This window comes from Larus michahellis, unplaced genomic scaffold (assembly GCF_964199755.1).
Source record: "Larus michahellis unplaced genomic scaffold, bLarMic1.1 SCAFFOLD_253, whole genome shotgun sequence".
Classification (NCBI taxonomy): Eukaryota; Metazoa; Chordata; class Aves; order Charadriiformes; family Laridae; genus Larus; species Larus michahellis.
The window spans coordinates 135,379-155,280 of record NW_027436118.1 but is presented as its reverse complement, the minus strand read 5'-3'; the positions used below and the strand labels follow the sequence as shown (position 1 = coordinate 155,280).

At 54.4% G+C, this 19,902-nt stretch overlaps 2 gene segments (V, D, J or C); both read right to left on the bottom strand.

Moving 5' to 3' along the window:
- Positions 1-3,772: 3,772 nt before the first annotated feature.
- On the bottom strand, positions 3,773-11,672 carry LOC141737035 (immunoglobulin heavy constant delta-like). The segment is given in 10 exon segments: positions 3,773-3,940; positions 4,889-5,052; positions 5,156-5,467; positions 7,694-7,984; positions 8,112-8,168; positions 8,932-9,222; positions 9,638-9,943; positions 10,596-10,919; positions 10,997-11,299; positions 11,642-11,672. Coding segments are annotated over 10 exon segments (2,088 nt in total).
- Positions 11,673-17,859: 6,187 nt separating this feature from the next.
- Positions 17,860-19,902, bottom strand: part of LOC141737036 (Ig mu chain C region-like) — a 35,700-nt gene continuing 33,657 nt past the window's right edge. Inside the window, 1 exon segment of the C gene segment in view lies at positions 17,860-18,386. Within this exon segment, the coding sequence occupies positions 17,992-18,386 (395 nt within the window).

The window sequence follows — 19,902 nt, the reverse complement described above, 5'->3', positions numbered from 1 at the left end:
GTCCCCTCCCTTCCCCCCCACGGCCGAGCGGAGCCCGAGGAGGTTTTGGGGCGGCTTTTTTTTTTTTTTTTGGGGGGGGTGGGGGAAGATTCGAGGAAATAAATGAAGCTCGGCCCGTTTCCAGCGGCGGGCGAAAAAAAAAACCACCCGAAAACAAACAAGCAAACCAAACAAAAACCCAACCGTTTATCCCCGGAAATCAGCCCATTTTCATCGGCGTGTCGCGCCCCGGTTGCCATCAAGCCCCCCCCCCTCCCCCCCCCCAAAAAAAATCCTATTTTTCCCGTGAAATCAACCCGTTCGCCATCGGTTCGTCGCCCCCAATTCCCATCAGGCTTCAAAAAAAAATCCTGTTTTCCCTTGAAATCGACCCGTTTTCCACCTGTACATCACCCCCAATTCCCACCAAGCCCCCCAAACCCCCATTTTCCCTTGAAATGAGCCCGTTTCCCATCAGTACATCACCCCAAATTCCCACCAAGCCCCCCAAAATCCTGTTTTCCCTTGAAATCAACCCATTTCCCATCGGTACATCGCCCCATTTCCCATCAAGCTTCAAAAAAACCCCATTTTCCCCTAAAAATGAGCCCATTTCCCATCAGTACATCCCCCCAAATTCCCACTAAGCCACAAAAAAATCCTGTTTTCCCTTGAAATCAACCCATTTCCCATTGGTACATCGCCCCATTTCCCATCAAGCTTCAAAAAAAATCCCATTTTCCCTTGAAATGAGCCCGTTTCCCATCAGTACATCCCCCCAAATTCCCACCAAGCCCCCAAAAATCCTGTTTTCCCTTGAAATCAACCCATTTCCCATCGGTACATCGCCCCATTTCCCATCAAGCTTCAAAAAAACCCCATTTTCCTCTAAAAATGAGCCCGTTTCCCATCAGTACATCCCCCCAAATTCCCACTAAGCCACAAAAAAATCCTGTTTTCCCTTGAAATCAACCCATTTCCCATTGGTACATCGCCCCATTTCCCATCAAGCTTCAAAAAAAATCCCATTTTCCCTTGAAATGAGCCCGTTTCCCATCAGTACATCCCCCCAAATTCCCACCAAGCCACAAAAAATCCTGTTTTCCCTTGAAATCAACCCATTTCCCATTGGTACATCGCCCCATTTCCCATCAAGCTTCAAAAAAACCCCATTTTCCCTTGAAATGAGCCCTTTTCCAACAGTACATCCCCCCAAATTCCCACCAAGCCGCCCAAAATCCTATTTTCCCTTGAAATCAACCTATTTCCCATCGGTACATCGCCCCCAATTCCCATCGAGCTTCAAAAAAACCCCATTTTCCCTTGAAATAAACCCATTTTCCACCTGTACATCACCCCCAATTCCCACCAACCTTCAAAAAAAACCCCATTTTCCCTTGAAATGAGCCCGTTTCCCATCAGTACATCCCCCCAAATTCCCACTAAGCCACAAAAAATCCTATTTTCCCTTGAAACAAACCCATTTTCCACCTGTACATCACCCCCAATTCCCATCAACCTTCAAAAAAAACCCATTTCCCCCTAAAATAACCCCATTTTCCACCTGTACATCACTCCAAATTCCCATCAAGCTTCAAAAAAATCCCATTTTCCCTTGAAATCAACCCATTTCCCATCGGTACGTCACCCCAAATTCCCACCAAGCTTCAAAAAACCCCCATTTTCCCTTGAAATGAGCCCATTTTCCACCCGTACATCACCCCAATTCCCATCAAGCTTCAAAAAAAACCCCATTTTCCCCTAAAAATGAGCCCATTTCCCATAAGAACGTGTCCCCCCCCGATTCCCGCCAAGCTGCCAAAAAATTTTCTCCCTGGTTTTAACCCGTTTTCACCCGTTTTAGCCCCGATTTCCCCCCCCCAACCCCCCTCCACCTCCCCGCGGCGCCTACGTGCCGAAGGCCCCGAATTTTCATCTTTCGACCCCCCCCCCCCCCTCCAAAACCCTCAAAATTCTGTTTACCGTAAAAATCGCGTTTCGTTTCTCCTCTCGCCTTTCGGTCGGGGGCTTTTTTTTTTTTTTTTTTTCCTTTTTTGGGGCCGTTTGAGTCATTTTTGGAGGAGACGAAGGTCAGAACCGCGACCGCGAACATCTGGACGCCGGGGGGGGGACACACCAGATGTGTCCTGTTTATCGCCCCCGGAGCCACCGCCGGGAGAGGGGGGGAAAAAAAACACGGGGAGGGTAAAAATAGAGCCGAGAAACGACCCCCAGAATGGCGGTTTTTCACCCCAAAAACGCCCGGGCTCCTTTCCCGTGAGAAAATGGGGGGAAAACGAGGAAAAACACGAGGAAAGTGAAAATAAACAGCCCGAAATGACTGTTTTTCGCCCCCAAATGCCCAAATTCTGTCCCAGGAGGGAAGAAATAAAAAAAAAAAAACAAAAAAACAAAAAAAAACAAACAAAAAAAAGGAGAAAATGAGGAAAAACACAAGGAAGGTAATAAAAAAGGGGCCCAAAATAGCTCTTTTCTACCCCAAAATGCCCAAATTCTGTCCCAGGAAAAAATAAAGAGAGGGGAAAATGAGGAAAAACAGGAGGAAGGGAAAAACAGAGACAAGAAATGACCCAAAATGGCTGGTTTTCACCCCAAAATGCCCGGCTGCTTTCCCGGGAGAAAAAAGAACGAGGGGAAAATGAGGGAAAACACAAGGAAAGTAAAAAAAAAAAAAAAAAAGGTCCCAAAATGGCAGTTTTCTGCCCCCAAAATGCCCAAATTCTGTCCTGGGGGGGAAAAAACGAGGGGAAAATGGGGAAAAACACAAGGAAAGTGAAAACAAGAGCCTGAAATGGCTGTTTTCCACCCCAAAATGCCCAGATTCTTTCCCGGGAGGAAAAAAAACCAAGGGGAAAATGAGGAAAAACACGGGGAAGGTAAAAACAGAGCTGAGAAATGAGCCAAAATGGCTATTTTTCACCCCAAAATGCCCAGATTGTTTCCCGGCAGGAAAAAAAAATGAGGGGAAAATGAGGAAAAACAAAAGGAAGGTAAAAATAGAGACAAGAATTGACCCCAAATGGCTTGTTTTTAACCTCAAAATGCCCAATCTTTTCCCAGGGGAAAAAAACAAACCACACAAGGGGAAAATGAGGAAAAACACAAGGAAAGTAAAAAAAGAGGCCAAAATGGCTATTTTTCACCCCAAAATGGCTATTTTTCACCCCAAAATGCCCAAATTCTGTCCCAGGAGAAAAAAAAATGTGGGGAAAATGAGGAAAAAACATGAGGAGGGTAAAAACAGAGCTGAGAAATGAACCAAAATGGCTGTTTTTCACCCCAAAATGCCCAGGACCTTTTCCGGGAGGAAAAAAAACGAGGGGAAAATGAGGAAAAACATGAGGAAGGTAAAAAAAAAGAGCCCAAAACGACTATTTTTTGACCCAAAATGCCCGAATTCTGTCCCGGCGGAAAAAGAATGAGGGGAAAGTGAGGAAAAACGGGGAAAAGTATAAAAAAAAGATCCGAAATGGCTGTTTTTCACCCCAAAACACCCAGATTCTTTCCCAGGAGGAAAAGAAAAAACAAGGCGAAAATGAGGAAAAAGACAAGGAAAGTGAAAACAAGAGCCCAAAATGACTATTTTTTGCCCCAAAATGCCCAAATTCTGTCCCAGGAGAGAGAAAAAAAAAAAAAAAAAGAGGAGAAAATGAGGAAAAACCACGAGGAAGGTAAAAACCGAGATGAGAAATGAGCCAAAATGGCTGTTTTTCACCCCAAAACACCCAGCCTCTTTCCCCAGGATAAATATGAAATAAAACGAGGTGAAAATGAGGGAAAACGGGTGTTTTATTGGCGATTTTCAGCCCCGGCCGCGCGGAAATGAGGAATTTGTGACTGAAGTTGGGGGTTGAGCCCGGTTTTTGGGTGGTTTTCTCCCGTTTTTGGTGTTTTCCGAAGCTTCTTCCGCCCTTCTCCGGTGGGGTGGGGGTTATTTCACCTGGGGGGGGAGCGGGGAGAGGGGAAATTGGGGAGGAGTGGGCAACCGGAGCCAGGAATGGGCAACCGGAGCCAGGAATGGGCAACCCAACCCCAAAAACGGGCAACCCAACCCCAAAACCAGGTGACCCCACCCAGGAATGGGCAACCCAACCCAAGGATGGGCAACCCAACCCCAAGAAGGGGCAACCCAACCCAAAACCAGGCAACCAAACCCTAGAAGGGGCAACCCAACCCCAAGAATGGGCAACCAAACCCCAAGAATGGGCAACCCAACCCCAAGAAGGGGCAACCCAACCCTAGAAGGGGCAACCCAACCCTAGAAGGGGCAACCCAACCCCAAGAATGGGCAACCCAACCCCAAGAATGGGCAACCAAACCCTAGAAGGGGCAACCCAACCCCAAGAATGGGCAACCAAACCCTAGAAGGGGCAACCCAACCCCAAGAATGGGCAACCAAACCCTAGAAGGGGCAACCCAACCCCAAGAATGGGCAGGCCAACCCAAGAAGGGGCAACCCAACCCCAAGAATGGGCAACCAAACCCTAGAAGGGGCAACCCAACCCCAAGAATGGCCAACCAAACCCTAGAAGGGGCAACCCAACCCCAAGAATGGGCAGGCCAACCCAAGAAGGGGCAACCCAACCTCCAAAATGGGCAACCCAACCCAAAACCGGCCAGCCTAACCCCAAGAGTGGGCAACCCGAGCCAAAACCAGGCAACCAAACCCTAGAAGGGGCAACCCAACCCAAAACCGGGCAGCCTAACCCCAAGAGTGGGCAACCCAAGCCCAAGAATGGGCAACCCAAAACCGGGAGACTCCCCCCCACCCAAGAACGGGCAACCCAACCCCAAGAACGGGCAACCCCAACCCCAAGAACGGGCGACCCCAACCCCAAGAACGGGCGACCCCAACCCCAAGAACGGGCGACCCCAACCCCCGGGCTACCTTGATGAAGGTGACGAAGCCGCTGTAGAAGATGAGGAGGAGGAAGAGCACCACGAAGGTGGGGATGGTGGTCCAGGCGCTGCTGTCCTCCTCCGGCTCCAGGTCATCGCCGTCCCCCACCAAACCGCAGGGCACCACCGGCAGCCCGGCGCAACCCCAGGGGTCTGCGGGGAGGCGGCAGAGGTGGCATTAATTAACCCCGCCCGCTCTAATTAACCCCACCTTAACGACCCCCCCCCCCATCCCCGGCTTCAGTTGCCACCCTACCGGCCTGTGCGTCGACGCTCTTCTTCGCCAACTCGCCGGTGGAGATGTGGGCGGCCAAGCAGGCGTAAGAGGTGCCCCCCACCCACTCGCCCCACGGCACCTCCACGGTGGCCACCAGGGAGCAGCGCTGGGCTTGGTGGTCGCAAGCGGCCTCTTCGTTAGCCGGCCCTTCGTTAGGGCCCTGCCGCCACCAGACGGCGATCTCCGGCGGGTAGAAGTCCTTCACCAGGCAGAAGAGGGTGAAGTCGCGGCCGGCGCAGGCCTCGGCGGGGGACGAGGGCAGGACGTGGACGCTGGGTGGCTTCAAGGGACCTGCGGGACACGGGGGGACGGAGGGCAAAGCGTTTTTTGGGGGGGGGGGGCTACCAAATTCTTCTGGCCGCGTTGCCGCCTCCTCGGGGCATCGCCGGGATTTTTGGGGGGGGCATTACGAGGGGGTTTTGTGGCATTACGAGGGTTTTGGGGGCATCACGAGAGGTTTTCTGTGGCATTACGAGGGGTTTCGTGGCATTCTGTCAGCTTTTCGTGGCATTACGAGGGGTCTTGTGGCATTACGAGGGGTCTTGTGGCATTACGAGGGGATTTTTGTGGCATTTAAAGGGGTCTTGTGGCAGTACGAGGGGCTTTCATGGCATTACGAGGGGTTTTTGTGGCATTATGAAGGGTTTTCACAGCATTACGAGGGGTTTCTGTGGCATAACGAGAGGGTTTTTGTGACATTATGAGGGGGTTTTGTGGCATTACAAGAGATTTTCGTGGCATTACGAGGGGTTTTTGTGGCATTATGAGTGTTTTTTGTGGCATTAGGAGGGTGTTTTGTGGCATTTAAAGGGGTCTTGTGGCATTAGGAGGGTGTTTTGTGGCATTTAAAGGGGTCTTGTGGCATTACGAGGGGGTCTTGTGGCATTACGAGGGGGTCTTGTGGCATTACGAGGGGGTTTCGTGGCATTACGAGGGGGTTTCGTGGCATTACGAGGGGGTTTCGTGGCATTTAAAGGGGTCTTGTGGCATTAGGAGGGTGTTTTGTGGCATTTAAAGGGGTCTTGTGGCATTAGGAGGGTGTTTTGTGGCATTAGGAGGCACGTTTGAGGCATTACAAGGGGTTTTCGTGCCATTACAAGGGGTCTTGTGGCACTACAAGGGGGTTTTGTGGCATTACGAAGGCTTTTTGTGGCATTAGGAGGGTGTTTTGTGGCATTACGAGGCAAGTTTGAGGCATTACGAGGCAAGTTTGAGGCATTACGAGGGGTTTTCGTGGCATTACGAGGGTGATTTGTGGCATTACGAGGGTGATTTGTGGCATTACGAGGGTGATTTGTGGCATTACGAGGGTGATTTGTGGCATTACGAGGGGTTTTCGTGCCATTACAAGGGGTCTTGTGGCACTACAAGGGGGTTTTGTGGCATTACCAGGGCTTTTTGTGGCATTAGGAGGCAAGTTTGAGGCATCACAAGGGGTTTTTGTGGCATCACGAGGAGGTTTCGTGGCATCACGAGGAGGTTTCGTGGCATTTAAAGGGGTCTTGAGGCATTACGAGGGGTTTTCGTGGCATTACGAGGCAAGTTTGAGGCATTACAGGGGGTTTTCGTGGCATTACGAGGAGGTTTTGTGGCATCACGAGGGGGTTTTGTGGCATCACGAGGGGATTTGTGGCATCACGAGGGGATTTGTGGCATCACGAGGGGGTTTTGTGGCATCACGAGGGGGTTTTGTGGCATCACGAGGGGGTTTTGTGGCATCACAAGGGGATTTTCGTGGCATCACGAGGGGTTTTGTGGCATCACGAGGGGTTTTGTGGCATCACAAGAGGATTTTCATGGCATTAAGAGGAGTTTTGTGGCATTACGAGGGGTTTTGTGGCATTACGAGGGGTTTTGTGGCATTACGAGGGGTTTTGTGGCATTACGAGGAGGTTTTGTGGCATAATGAGAGGATTTTTGTGGCATCACGAGGGGTTTTTGCGGCATCACGAGGGGTTTTTGCGGCATCACGAGGGGTTTCTGTGGCATTAGGAGGGTGATTTGTGGCATTACGAGGCAAGTTTGAGGCATTACAGGGGGTTTTCGTGGCATTACGAGGAGGTTTTGTGGCATTGCAAGGATTTTTGTGGCATTACGAGGGGGTTTCGTGGCATCACGAGGGGGTTTCGTGGCATCACGAGGGGGTTTTGCGGCATTCCAATGATTTTTGCGGCATCGCGATGGCTTTTTTTTTTTTCCTTTTTTTTTTTTTTTTGTGGCCGGATCCCAGGCTTTTTTTTTTTCCTTTTTCGCCCACCTGGCCACGCTTTTCTGCCGCGTTCCAGCCCCTCTTTCGCCGCGGGGGGGCGTCTCGTTTTTGCCTCATCGCCAAGCTTTTGGGGTTGGTTTTTTTTTGCCACGTTAAAGAGCGTCTTTTTTTTTTTTTTTTGCCTTTTTTTTTTGTTTGTTTTTTTTTTTTTTGTTTTCTTCTCCCCTCCTCGCACCGCTGGCCCCACGCGTAGAAACCCCCCCCCCCCCCCCCACACACACACACACAACCCCGACCCGGTTCCTCACCCGTCCTCCGGCTGAGCTCCAGCTGCGTCTCCTCCGCGCCGCCCCGCACCCGGCAGGAGAAGTTGCCCGTCTCGATCCAATCCTTCAGGCTGACCCGCAGCCAGCTCCGCGTCCCCGTGGCCCCCCCGGTTTGCGTCTTCACCGCTTGGGGGTCCGCCGGCCGCCCGGCCGCCGTCCAACCCATGGTGGCGTTGGCCAAGGTGGTGGAGCAGGTCAAGTTGGCCGCCCGGCGTAGGAAGAGCTCGTGGAAAGACGGGGGTTGAAGGGAGGAGGGTGGAGACCTGGGGCAAACTGAAAACGGGGTGGGGGGGGGTGCAAGGAGGTTGAGGGGGGAGGGGGGAATGACAAGGTGGGTCCCCCTTTCTCCCGACCCCCCCCGAAGTAGGTGGGGAGGGGAAAGCCAAAGCGTGGAGCTCACCGCGGGGGGATGAGGACTTCTGCTGCGTCTCGGGTGTGGGGGACGCCGTGGGGGAACCTGCAAAAGAGGTTGTGGGGGGGTGTGGGGTGTGGGGTGGGGTGATGAGGGGGGTGAAGGAGCAGAGGATGGCCGTGGGGGGGCTTGGGGGTGGGCTGGGGAAGGTGGACCTCAACCCCTGGGAGATGCCAACCCACGGAGGGCAAGAGCAGGACCCCAAACCACCATCATGGGGGGGGTTCTTGCTGCCCCCCAAGAAGAAATCATGGTGGGGATGGGCTGGGGAAGGTGGACCTCAACCCCCGGCAGATGCCGACCCACGGAGGGCAAGAGCAGGACCCCAAACCAGCATCATGGGGGGGGTTCTTGCTGCCCCCCAAGAAGAAATCATGGTGGGGATGGGCTGGGGAAGGTGGACCTCAACCCCCGGCAGATGCCGACCCACGGAGGGCAAGAGCAGGACCCCAAACCAGCATCATGGGGGGGGTTCTTGCTGCCCCCCAAGAAGAAATCATGGTGGGGATGGGCTGGGAAAGGTGGACCTCAACCCCTGGGAGATGCCGACCCACGGAGGGCAAGAGCAGGACCCCAAACCACCATCATGGGGGGGGTTCTTGCTGCCCCCCAAGAAGAAATCATGGTGGGGATGGGCTGGAGAAGGTGGACCTCAACCCCTGGGAGATGCCGACCCACGGAGGGCAAGAGCAGGACCCCAAAATCATGCCAACCCCCCCCAAGTCGTGCATCGTGGAGGGGTTCCACGGCGAGCACCTCCGCCCCACCACCTCCTCCACCCCCCCCTGCCCCCCGAAATGGTCCTTACTGGTGTTTTCGGTGGCGTGCAGAGGTTTCTCCAGGACGGGATGTTGCACCACGCACACGTAGCCCTTCCCTTCCTCCCCCTTCTCCAAGTGGAGGATGCTGACGCTGGAGAAGACCTCCTGGCCCGTGATGGGCCCCATTTCGGTGCGGGCCTGGAGGTCCCAGCCCCCCTCCCATTGGATGATGATGTCACGGGGGGCGAAACCGGTGACGGAGCAGAGGAGGAGCCCCCCGCCGCTGTCCCCGGGTGGGACACGGGTCACCGTGGCCTTCGGTTCCTTCCGGAGGTTGCCTGGGGTGGGAGGGGGTGGGTGGGGTTGAGGCCCGAGTGGGGTCCCCTATAGCCCTGGGCAACCCTATAGGGCTTTCTTGACCCCACAGGGGCCTGGGCAAGGTTGTAGGGCCCTACTGACCCCATATGGGTCCCACCGAGCCCATAGGGCCCTGGGCAACCCTATAGGGCCTTGCTGACCCCATATGGGCCTGGGCCAACCTATAGGGCCCTGCTGACCCCATAGGGGCTTGGGCCAACCTATAGGGCCCTGCTGACCCCATAGGGGCTTGGGCCAACCTATAGGGCCCTGTTGACCCCAGAGGGGCTTGGGCCAACCTATAGGGCCCTCTTGACCCCATAGGAGCTTGGGCCAGCCTGTGGGGCCCCGTTGACCCCATATAGCCCAGTACAGCCCCATATGGCCCCCACTCACCTTCAGGACCCATGGGGAGCTCCTGGGTGATCTGGCTGTGACAGGGGACGGTGGCTTCACAGTGCAGCTGGCCGCCGTCCAGCCACTGCCTCAGGGAGACGTGGCGGGTGAAGAGAAGACTCTGGGTGCCGTTGCGGTGGCTGATGAGGGTCGTCGTCCCCAGGCGGTTCCCGTTGAAGGACAAGGTGGCACCTTGGAGGTGCCAACCCAGGAGAAGGCAGGAGGCCTCGGTGGGGCCGGTCAGAAGGTCGGCGTAGGAGGGTTGGGTGATGTAGAGCTGGGGCGGGAGGGAGGTGGCGGAGCAGACTGGGGGGGACAGAGAAGGTGAGAAGGTCCACTTTAGGTCATAGCTAGTGGTGGCCATCCACGCATCACGTCTGGGGAGTGCCCATCCATCCATCCGGTCTCATAGCTCCTCATCCAGCCATCATCCGGTGGGTCTCCATCCATCCGTCCGTCCATCCATCCATCATGTCCGATGTCCCTCCATCCATCCATCCATCCAGTCTCGCATCTCCTCATCCACCCATCCATCCATCCCACCCACCTCCGTAGACTTCAACCAACCATCTCTCCATCCATCCCACCAGCCATCCATCCCACCATCTCTGTAGACCTCAACCGACCTTCTCTCCATCCATCCATCCCACCATCTCCGTAGACTTCATCCAACCTTCTCTCCATCCATCCCACCACCTCTGTAGACCTCAACCAACCTCCTTCTCCATCCCCCTGTGTCCGTGGACCTCACCCGACCTTCTCTCCGTCCATCCCACCATCTCCGTAGACCTCAACCAACCTTCTCTCCATCCCTCCCTCCAGACCTCCCTCTCCGTAGACTTCCATCAACCTTCTCTCCATCCATCCCACAACCCATCCATCCCGGTAGACTTCAACCAACCTTCTCTCCATCCATCTCCTCATCCATCCACCCCTCCCCACCCCACCCCACCCTTACCCAGGCACTTGCTGGTGTTGCGCATCACCACGGCTCCTCCCAGCGGTTGGGTCACCTGGCAGGTGTAGACGTCCCCTTTGTCCCAACTGTCCCGCTTGACCTTCAACCCACTTCTCCCATGCTCCACCTTCTTGGCGGTGGGAAGGTGCATCTCCTGCCCGTTCAGCAGCCACGTCGCCTTGACCTTCTCCACCTCGGAGCTCCAGAAGATGCAGAGGAGCTCCAGTTCGTCGTCGTCGTCGTCGCCGCCGCCGTCGTCGCACTGGGGTTCCACCAGGGCCACCAGCGGCGGTTGCGGCGCCGGTTGCTGCGCCGGGGCGCAGACTGCAAAGAGGGACGGGGGGGTGGGTGGCCACCATGATGTCACCCCCCCCACCACCCACCCCCAAACCATCTCTTACCATCCTTGGGCCAGGGCTTCCTGACGTTGACGTTGGAAGCCTTGTGCTGCACGTGGCACTCCGGGGTGGGGCCACCCTGGGTGACTTTGAGGACTCTGCCAGTGATGTATTTGCCGGTGGGCAAGCGGGTGCTGGGGAAGTCCACGGGGGGGGTGGCCACCCGCGGCTCCCAGTCGATGGTGAGGTCGTCGAGGAAGACGTTGGCGGCCAAGCAGATGAAGAGGGCGTCGGTGATGGGCTCCAGGCAACAAGGAGCCACCCAGAAGATGTTGGGAGGACTCTCGGCAGCTGCTTCTCTTTCTGCTGGGGGGGGGGGGGGGGGGGGGGGGGTGGGGGAAGGGGAGAGAAAGGGGAGGTGAGGGTCGGGGGGGGCGGACAACCCCCCCTCCCCGCCCCCCAGAGTTGTCCTAGAGTCATGTGCCACCCCCAAAAACATCTCCTCGGAGCAACCGACCCACCTCGGTCCACCCAAAACATCTCCTTGCAGCACCCAAGCCATCGTGGACCCCCCCAAAACATCTAGAAGCGTGTGGCCCCCCCAAAAAACATCTCCTTGGAGCACCCACCCCATCGCAGCCCCCCCAAAACGACTTCTGGTGTCACGTGGCCCCCCCCAAAGCATCTCCTGGAAGCAAGTGGCCCCACCAAAACCATCTCCTCGGAGCGACCAAGCCATCGTGGACCCCCCCCCCCCCCAAAAACATCTAGAAGCGTGAGGCCCCCCCCCCCCCAAAAAACATCTCCTTGGAGCACCCACCCCATCGCAGCCCCCCCAGAACGACTTCTGGTGTCACGCAGCCCCCCCAAAAACATCTCCTGGAACCAAGTGGCCCCACCAAAACCATCTCCTCGGAGCACCCAAGCCATCGTGGACCCCCCCAAAACATCTAGAAGCGTGAGGCCCCCCCCCCCAAAAAACATCTCCTTGGAGCACCCACCCCATCGCAGCCCCCCCAAAACGACTTCTGGTGTCACGTGCCCCCCCCCAAAACATCTCCTGGAACCAAGTGGCCCCACCAAAACCATCTCCTCGGAGCGACCAAGCCATCGTGGACCCCCCAAAACATCTAGAAGCGTGTGGCCCCCCCAAAAAACATCTCCTTGGAGCACCCACCCCATCGCAGCCCCCCCAGAATGACTTCTGGTGTCACGTGGCCCCCCCAAAAACATCTCCTGGAAGCAAGCGGCCCCACCAAAACCATCTCCTCGGAGCGACCAAGCCATCGTAGACCCTCCCCCCCAAAAAAACAAGTCCTAGAAGCGTGTGGCCCCCCCAAAAAACATCTCCTTGGAGCACCCACCCCATCGCAGCCCCCCCAAAACGACTTCTGGTGTCACGTGGCCCCCCCAAAAACATCTCCTGGAAGCAAGTGGCCCCACCAAAACTATCTCCTTGGAGCGACCAAGCCATCGTAGACCCTCCCCCCCCCAAAAACAAGTCCTAGTAGCGTGTGGCCCCCCCCCCCAAAAAACGTCTCCTTGGAGCACCCACCCCATCGCAGCCCCCCCCCCCCAAAAAAAAAACACGTCCTGGGAGCATGGAACCCCCCCAAAAAAACATCTCCTGGGAGCACGTGGCTCCCCACACCTCCCCCCCCACCCCCCCCCCCCAAAAAAAAGTGGGTCCCCGACCCGCCGTCAACCCAAACGCACCCCCAAAAATCTTCCCCCCCCCCCTCCCCCCCCCCCTACTCCAGGGGGGGGTTGCGAAACGGGAGAAAATCACGTGCCAAAAAAAAAAAAAATTAAAAAAGAAATTAAAAAAATGTGTAAAAATGGGAAAATTTTATTATTTTTCTTTTCAGGATGGAGAAATATTTACAAAGGGGGGGGAGGAGGGAAATACAAGGTGCGGTGGGGGGGGGGGGGGTTGGGGGGGGGGGGGGGGTGTTGAAGAATCCCGAAATTTTCGGCCTTTTCCGGGGTTGAGGCGGCGTTTTCCGGGAACGTCGTCGGGAGCTGGGTTATTTCACCTGTTTTTTGGGGGGTTTTTTTTGGGGGGGGAAAAGGGGGAATTAATTAGTTATTTGGGTAATGGGGGGGGCCGGGGGGAGGGGGGGAAAACGTGGGGTTTCAGTAAAAATAAGGGGGGAGGGAAATTGCGATTTTTTTTTTTTGCGCAAAGACGGGAGGGAAAAATAGGGAATTTTTTTTGGAAGGAAGCGGGGGGGGGAAAATGAGGGATTTTTTGGAAAGGGGGGGGGAAATGAGGGATTTTTTGGAAAGGGGGGGGGAAATGAGGGATTTTTTGGAAAGGGGGGGGAAATGAGGGATTTTAGCGAAAAAAATGGGAGGGAGGAAACGGGGAGTTTGGAAAAATTGGGGTGAAATCGGGATTTTTCGCAAGGGTGGGGGTGGGGGGAATAGGGATTGTTGGGAAAGATGCGGGGGGGGGGGGAAATAGAGATTTATTGCAAGGAATTTGGGGAAAAATAAGGATATTTTCAAGACCGGGGGGGAAAGGGGGATTTTTTTTTTTTGCGGGAATGAGGGAAAAAAGGGACGTTTTGGAAGGATACGGTGGAAAAAAATAGGGTTGTTTTTTTCCAAGGATAGGGGAAAAATGGTGATTTTTTGCAAGGATTGGGGGGAAAAAACGGGGACTTATTGAAAACGGAGGGAAAAAATAGGGATTTGGGGAGGAAAAAATAGGGATTTTGGGGTGGGATTGGGGGGAAAAACGGGGATTTATTGAAAACTGAGGAAAAAAAATAGGGATTTGGGGAAGAAAAAAATAGGGATTTTGGGGTGGGATTGGGGGGAAAAACGGGGACTTAATGAAAATGGAGGAAAAAAATAGGGATTTGGGGAGGGAAAAATAGGAATTTGGGGGAAAAATGGGGACTTATTGAAAATGGAGGAAAAAATAGGGATTTGGGGAGGGAAAAATAGGGACTTATTGAAAACGGAGGAAAAAAATAGGGATTTGGGGGAAGGATTGGGGGAAAAATGGGGACTTATTGAAAATGGAGGAAAAAATAGGGATTTGGGGAGGGAAAAATAGGGATTTGGGGAGGGAAAAATAGGGACTTATTGAAAACGGAGGAAAAAAATAGGGATTTGAAGGAAGGATGGGGGAAAAATGGGGACTTATTGAAAACGGAGGAAAAAATAGGGATTTGGGGAGCGAAAAATAGGGACTTATTGAAAACAGAGGAAAAAAATAGGGATTTGGGGGAAGGATTGGGGGGAAAATGGGGACTTACTGAAAACGGAGGGAAAAATAGGGACTTGGGGAGGGAAAAATAGGGATTTGGGGAGGGAAAAATGGGGACTTATTGAAAACGGAGGAAAAAAATAGGGATTTGGGGGAAGGATTGGGGGGAAAAAAACCGGGGACTTACTGAAAACGGAGGGGAAAAAAATAGGGATTTGGGGAGGAGAAAATAGGGATTTTGCGGGGAGGGGGGATAGGGGTGTTTTGGGGGGTAAATAGTGATTTTTGGGGGGGTAAGTAAGGATTTTGGGGGGGGAAATAGGGATTTTTGGGGGACGAAAAAATGGCGATTTTGGGGGACGAAAAAATGGCGATTTTGGGGGACGAAGAGAAATAGGGATTTTGGGAGGGGGGTATAGGGATTTTGGGGGAGGAAAATAGGAATTTGGGGGGGGGGGGAAGGGGGGGGCGTGCCGTACCTTGATCAAGGTGACGGTGGCGCTGTAGAAGAGGCTGAGGATGAAGAGGACGATGAAGGTCGAGGCCGTCGCCCAGAGGTTGTTGAGGTCCATCTCCTCCACCTCCGTGAAGCCGTCGAGGAAGGCTTTTTTTTTTTTTGGGGGGGGGGACACACAAAAAAAAGAGGGAGGGTTAACGCCGTCATCCGGCCAAGGGGGGGCACCCTGGGGCGCAGCACCCCGGGGCGCAAAGGGACACCCGTTTTTGGGGCGATTTAGGGCGGTTTTGGCTAAGCACAAGGCTGGGAAGGGAGGGGTTTTTTTTTTAGGGGGGGGGCGGGTGGGAGCTGCTTGGAAAAAGTGGGGGGGGGGTGTCAGGGTACCGGCGCCCCTAAAATCTGGCGGTTTTCGCCCGAAATCGAAGGGGTCGTACGCCCCCCCCCCCCCCCCCCGAATCTGAGGTTCGCAGCCCCAAAAATCTGGAGTTTGTAACCCAAAATCTGGGGAAAGGGGGGGGGGGCGCTACCACCAAATCGGGGGGGTTTTAAGCCCAAAATTTGGAGTACGGACCCCAACATCTCGACTTTGTAAGGCCAGACGGGGGGGGGGGATGCGCACCCCAAAGGGTGGAGCTCGAGCCCCGAAATCCAGGGGATTTCCCCCCAAAACCTGGAGTTTGTAGCCCAAAAACCCGGGAGTTTTACCCCAAAACCTGGGGTCCGTATCCCAAAATCTGGAGCGGGCACCGCAAAATGGGGGGGTTCCACCGCAAAATCTGGAGTTTCTACCCCAAAATCGGGGGTTTGGGCCCCAAAATCGGGGGTTTGGGCCCCGAAACTCGGGCTTTCTACCCCAAAATGTAGGGGGGGCGGCCCTATCGCAGGCAGCCCCCCCCATTACCTCACCTTCCACCCCTAAGAAAAAAAAAGCCCTTTTTGACCCAAAATCGTGGCGGGTTCACCCATGGAGGGGGGAGGGCGGATTTCCCCTTTATTTTCCCTGCTCCCCCCCCCCCCCAAAAAAAGGGGGCGAGAGGCTGTTTTTGCAAATTTGGGGGGGTTTTGGGGGTGTGGGTGGGAAAGGGGAGCGGCTGCTGCGGGGGGCAAAGGGGGATGGCGCATCTGAGGGGGATGCGGCAAGAAGGGAGACGCTTCCGAAGGGATGGAGCAAGAGGGAGAGGGAGGAAGAGGAAGAGGGAGACGCTTCCGAAGGGAGGAAGAGCAAGAGGGAGACGCTTCCAAAGGGATGGAGCAAGAGGGAGATGCAGGAAGAGGAACAAGCTTCCGGAAGGATGCGGCAAGAGGGAGACGCAGCAAGAAGGAAGATGATTCCAAGAGGACGCGGCAAGAGGGAGACGCTTCCGAAGGGATGGAGCAAGAGGGAGATGCAGCAAGAAGGGAGACGCTTCCGAAGGGATGGAGCAAGAGGGAGAGGGAGGAAGAGGAAGGCGCTTCCGAAGGGATGGAGCAGGAGGAAGGCGCTTCCAGAAGGATGCGGCAAGAGGGAGATGCTTCCGAGGGAGATAGAGCAAGAGGGAGATGCTTCCAAGAGGATGCGGCAAGAGGGAGACGCTTCCAAAGGGATGGAGCAAGAGGGAGACGGAGGAAGAGGAAGGCGCTTCCAAAGGGATGGAGCAAGAGGGAGACGCTTCCAAGGGGGATGGAGCAAGAGGGAGACGCTTCCAAGAGGATGCGGCAAGAGGGAGACGCTTCCAAGGGGGATGGAGCAAGAGGGAGATGCAGGAAGAGGGAGATGGCTCCAGAAGGATGCGGCAAGAAGAGGATGCGGCAAGAAGGAAGATGCTTCCAAAGGGAGATGCGGCAAGAGGGAGACGCTTCCAAAGGGAGATGCGGCAAGAGGGAGACGCTTCCAAAGGGAGATGCGGCAAGAGGGAGACGCTTCCAAAGGGAGATGCGGCAAGAGGGAGACGCTTCCAAAGGGAGATGCGGCAAGAGGGAGACGCTTCCAAAGGGAGATGCGGCAAGAGGGAGACGCTTCCAAAGGGAGATGCGGCAAGAGGGAGACGCTTCCAGAAGGATGTGGCAGAGAAGGACCGACCATGCAGCAAGGAGATGCTTCCAAGAGGATGCAGCAAGAAAGAAGGTGCTTCCAAAGGGATGGAGCAAGAGGGAGAAGCTTCCAAGGGGATACGGCAAGAGGGAGATGCAGGAAGAGGAAGGCGCTTCCAAAGGGATGGAGCAAGAGGGAGATGCTTCCAAAGGGAGATGCGGCAAGAAGGGAGATGCAGGAAGAGGAAGATGGTTCCAGAAGGATGCTGCAAGAGGGAGACGCTTCCAAAGGGATGGAGCAAGAGGGAGATGTAGGAAGAGGAAGAGGGAGACGCTTCCAAAGGGATGGAGCAAGAGGGAGATGTAGGAAGAGGAAGAGGGAGACGCTTCCAAAGGGATGGAGCAAGAGGGAGATGTAGGAAGAGGAAGAGAGAGACGCTTCCAAAGGGATGGAGCAAGAGGGAGACGCTTCCAAAGGGATGGAGCAAGAGGGAGATGCAGGAAGAGGAAGAGGGAGACGCTTCCAAAGGGATGGAGCAAGAGGGAGACGCTTCCAAAGGGATGGAGCAAGAGGGAGACACAGGAAGAGGAAGAGGAAGACGCTTCCAAAGGGATGGAGCAAGAGGGAGACGCTTCCAAAGGGATGGAGCAAGAGGGAGACGCAGGAAGAGGAAGACGCTTCCAAAGGGATGGAGCAAGAGGGAGATGGTTCCAGAAGGACGCGGCAAGAAGGAAGATGCTTCCAAAGGGATGGAGCAAGAGGGAGATGCTTCCAGAAGGACGCGGCAAAAGGGAGATGCTTCCAAGGGGGAAGCGCCAAGAAGGAAGATGCAGGAAGAGAAAGGCGCTTCCAAAGGGATGGAGCAAGAGGGGAGAAGCTTCCGGAAGGATACGGCTGGCGGGAAGACGCAGCAAGACGTCGCTCCGGCCGGCAGCGAGAGGCGGCCGCCGCAACCTCCCGCCGCCGGGAAGCGTGTCCCTTCCCTTCCCTTCCCCCACCTCTCAAAATCCCGGCCCCCTCCGCCCCCCTTCCCCCCCTCCCTTTTTTTTTTGTTTTTTTGGCTTTTTTGGGTTTGTTTTGTTTTACCCCCGTAAAAAACAGAGCTGCGGGAAGGCGCCGCAACGCAACGTTTCCCCCCTCCCCCCACTCAACGCAACGACCGAAAAAAAGGAGGAAAAAAAAAAAAACCGGGGCGGCGGCGGCGGCGGCGCTCGGCGGCCCCTTTCTCTTTGTTCTCGTTTGTTCAGAAAAACTTGATTTTTATTGCCTTTTTTTTCTTGTTTTGGGGGGGGGATGGGGAGGGGAGGGGTTTTAGGTCCAGAAATCCAGAAAACGAACCCCCAGAAGGGGAGGAAAAGGGGGTTTTTTTTTTAGTAGCAGGCGCTGGCGGCGTCGGAGAGCACCAGGGAGACGTTGACGGAGGTGGGTTTACCCGAAGCTTTGTCCACCGACTTCTGGGCCACCTGGAGGGGGATCTGCTCGTGGCCCACCAGGCAAGTGAAGACGTTGCCGGCCGCCCAGTCCTCCCCGCTGACCGTCAAGGAGCTGTAGGTGAAGTAGGCGAGGGGGGCCTGGGATTCGACGGCCGGGGGCATGGTGACGGAGTCGGCGGCCGGCAGGGGTTCGCCGTTCCGGAGCCAACGGACGAAGAGATCCGGAGGGTTGAAACCCTTCACCAAGCAGGTGACGGTGGCGCTTTCGTGCATGGAGAGCTGGTCGGCGGGCGGGGGGAAGACGTAGATGGAGGGGGCTCTGCCGTCGCGGCCTGGAAAGGGGGGGGGGGAAGGGTTACGGCGGCGTTCCCGAGGGAAAGGGGAAATCGCACGGGTTTTCCCCGCGGATTTGGGCAAAAAGAAACGGGGGGGGGGAATCGGGTCCCTTTCCGCTCGATTTTGCCAAAGAAAGGGGGGAATCGCATCATTTTTCCCCTCAGATTTGGCCCCAAAAAAAGGTGCGGTCGCATCGTTTTCCTTCATTTAGGCAAAAGAAATGGGGGGATTGGGTCCCTTTCTCTCGATTTTTGCGAAAGAAATGGGGGAATTGAATCGTTTTCCTTGGATTTAGGCAAGGGAAATGGGGGAATTGGGTGAATTTCCTCAGATTTGGCCCCAAAAAAGGTGCGATCGCATCGTTTTCCTTGATTTAGGCAAGAGAAATGGGGGAATTGGGTCCCTTTCCTCTCGATTTTGCGAAAGAAAGGGGGGAATCGCATCATTTTTCCTCAGATTTGGCCCCAAAAAAGGTGCAATCGCATCGTTTTCCTTGATTTAGGCAAAATAAATGGGGGAATTGGGTGAATTTCCTCAGATTTAGCCCCAAAAAAAGGTGCGATTGCATCGTTTTCCTTGATTTAGGCAAAATAAATGGGGGAATTGGGTGAATTTCCTCAGATTTAACCCCAAAAAAAGGTGCGGTCGCATCGTTTTCCTTGATTTAGGCAAGAGAAATGGGGGGATTGGGTGAATTTCCTCAGATTTAGCCCCAAAAAAAGGTGCGATCGCATCGTTTTCCTTGGATTTAGGCAAGAGAAATGGGGGAATTGGGTCAATTTCCTCAGATTTAGCCCCAAAAAAGGTGCGATCGCATCGTTTTCCTTGATTTAGGCAAGAGAAATGGGGGAATTGGGTCAATGTCCTCAGATTTAGCCCCAAAAAAGGTGCGGTCGCATCGTTTTCCTTGATTTAGGCAAAATAAATGGGGGAATTGGGTGAATTTCCTCAGATTTAGCCCCCAAAAAAGGTGCGATCGCATCGTTTTCCTTGGATTTAGGCAAGAGAAATAGGGGAATTGGGTCAATTTCCTCAGATTTAGCCCAAAAAAAGGTGCGATCGCATCGTTTTCCTTGATTTAGGCAAGAGAAATGGGGGAATTGGGTCAATTTCTCTCGATTTTTGCAAGAGAAATGGGGGAATTGGGTCCCTTTCTCTCAATTTTGCGAAAGAAATGGGGGAATTGGGTCAATTTCCCCTCGATTTTGCGAAAGAAATGGGGGAATTGGGTCAATTTCTCTCGATTTAGCGAAAGAAAAGGGGGAATTGAATCATTTTCCTTGATTTAGGCAAAAGAAATGGGGGAATTGGGTCCCTTTCCGCTCAATTTTGCAAAAGAAAGGGGGGAATCGCATCATTTTTCCTCAGATTTGTCCCCAAAAAAGGTGCGGTCGCATCGTTTTCCTTGGATTTAGGCAAAATAAATGGGGGAATTGGGTGAATTTCCTCAGATTTGGCCCCAAAAAAGGTGCGGTCACATCGTTTTCCTTGATTTAGGCAAGAGAAATGGGG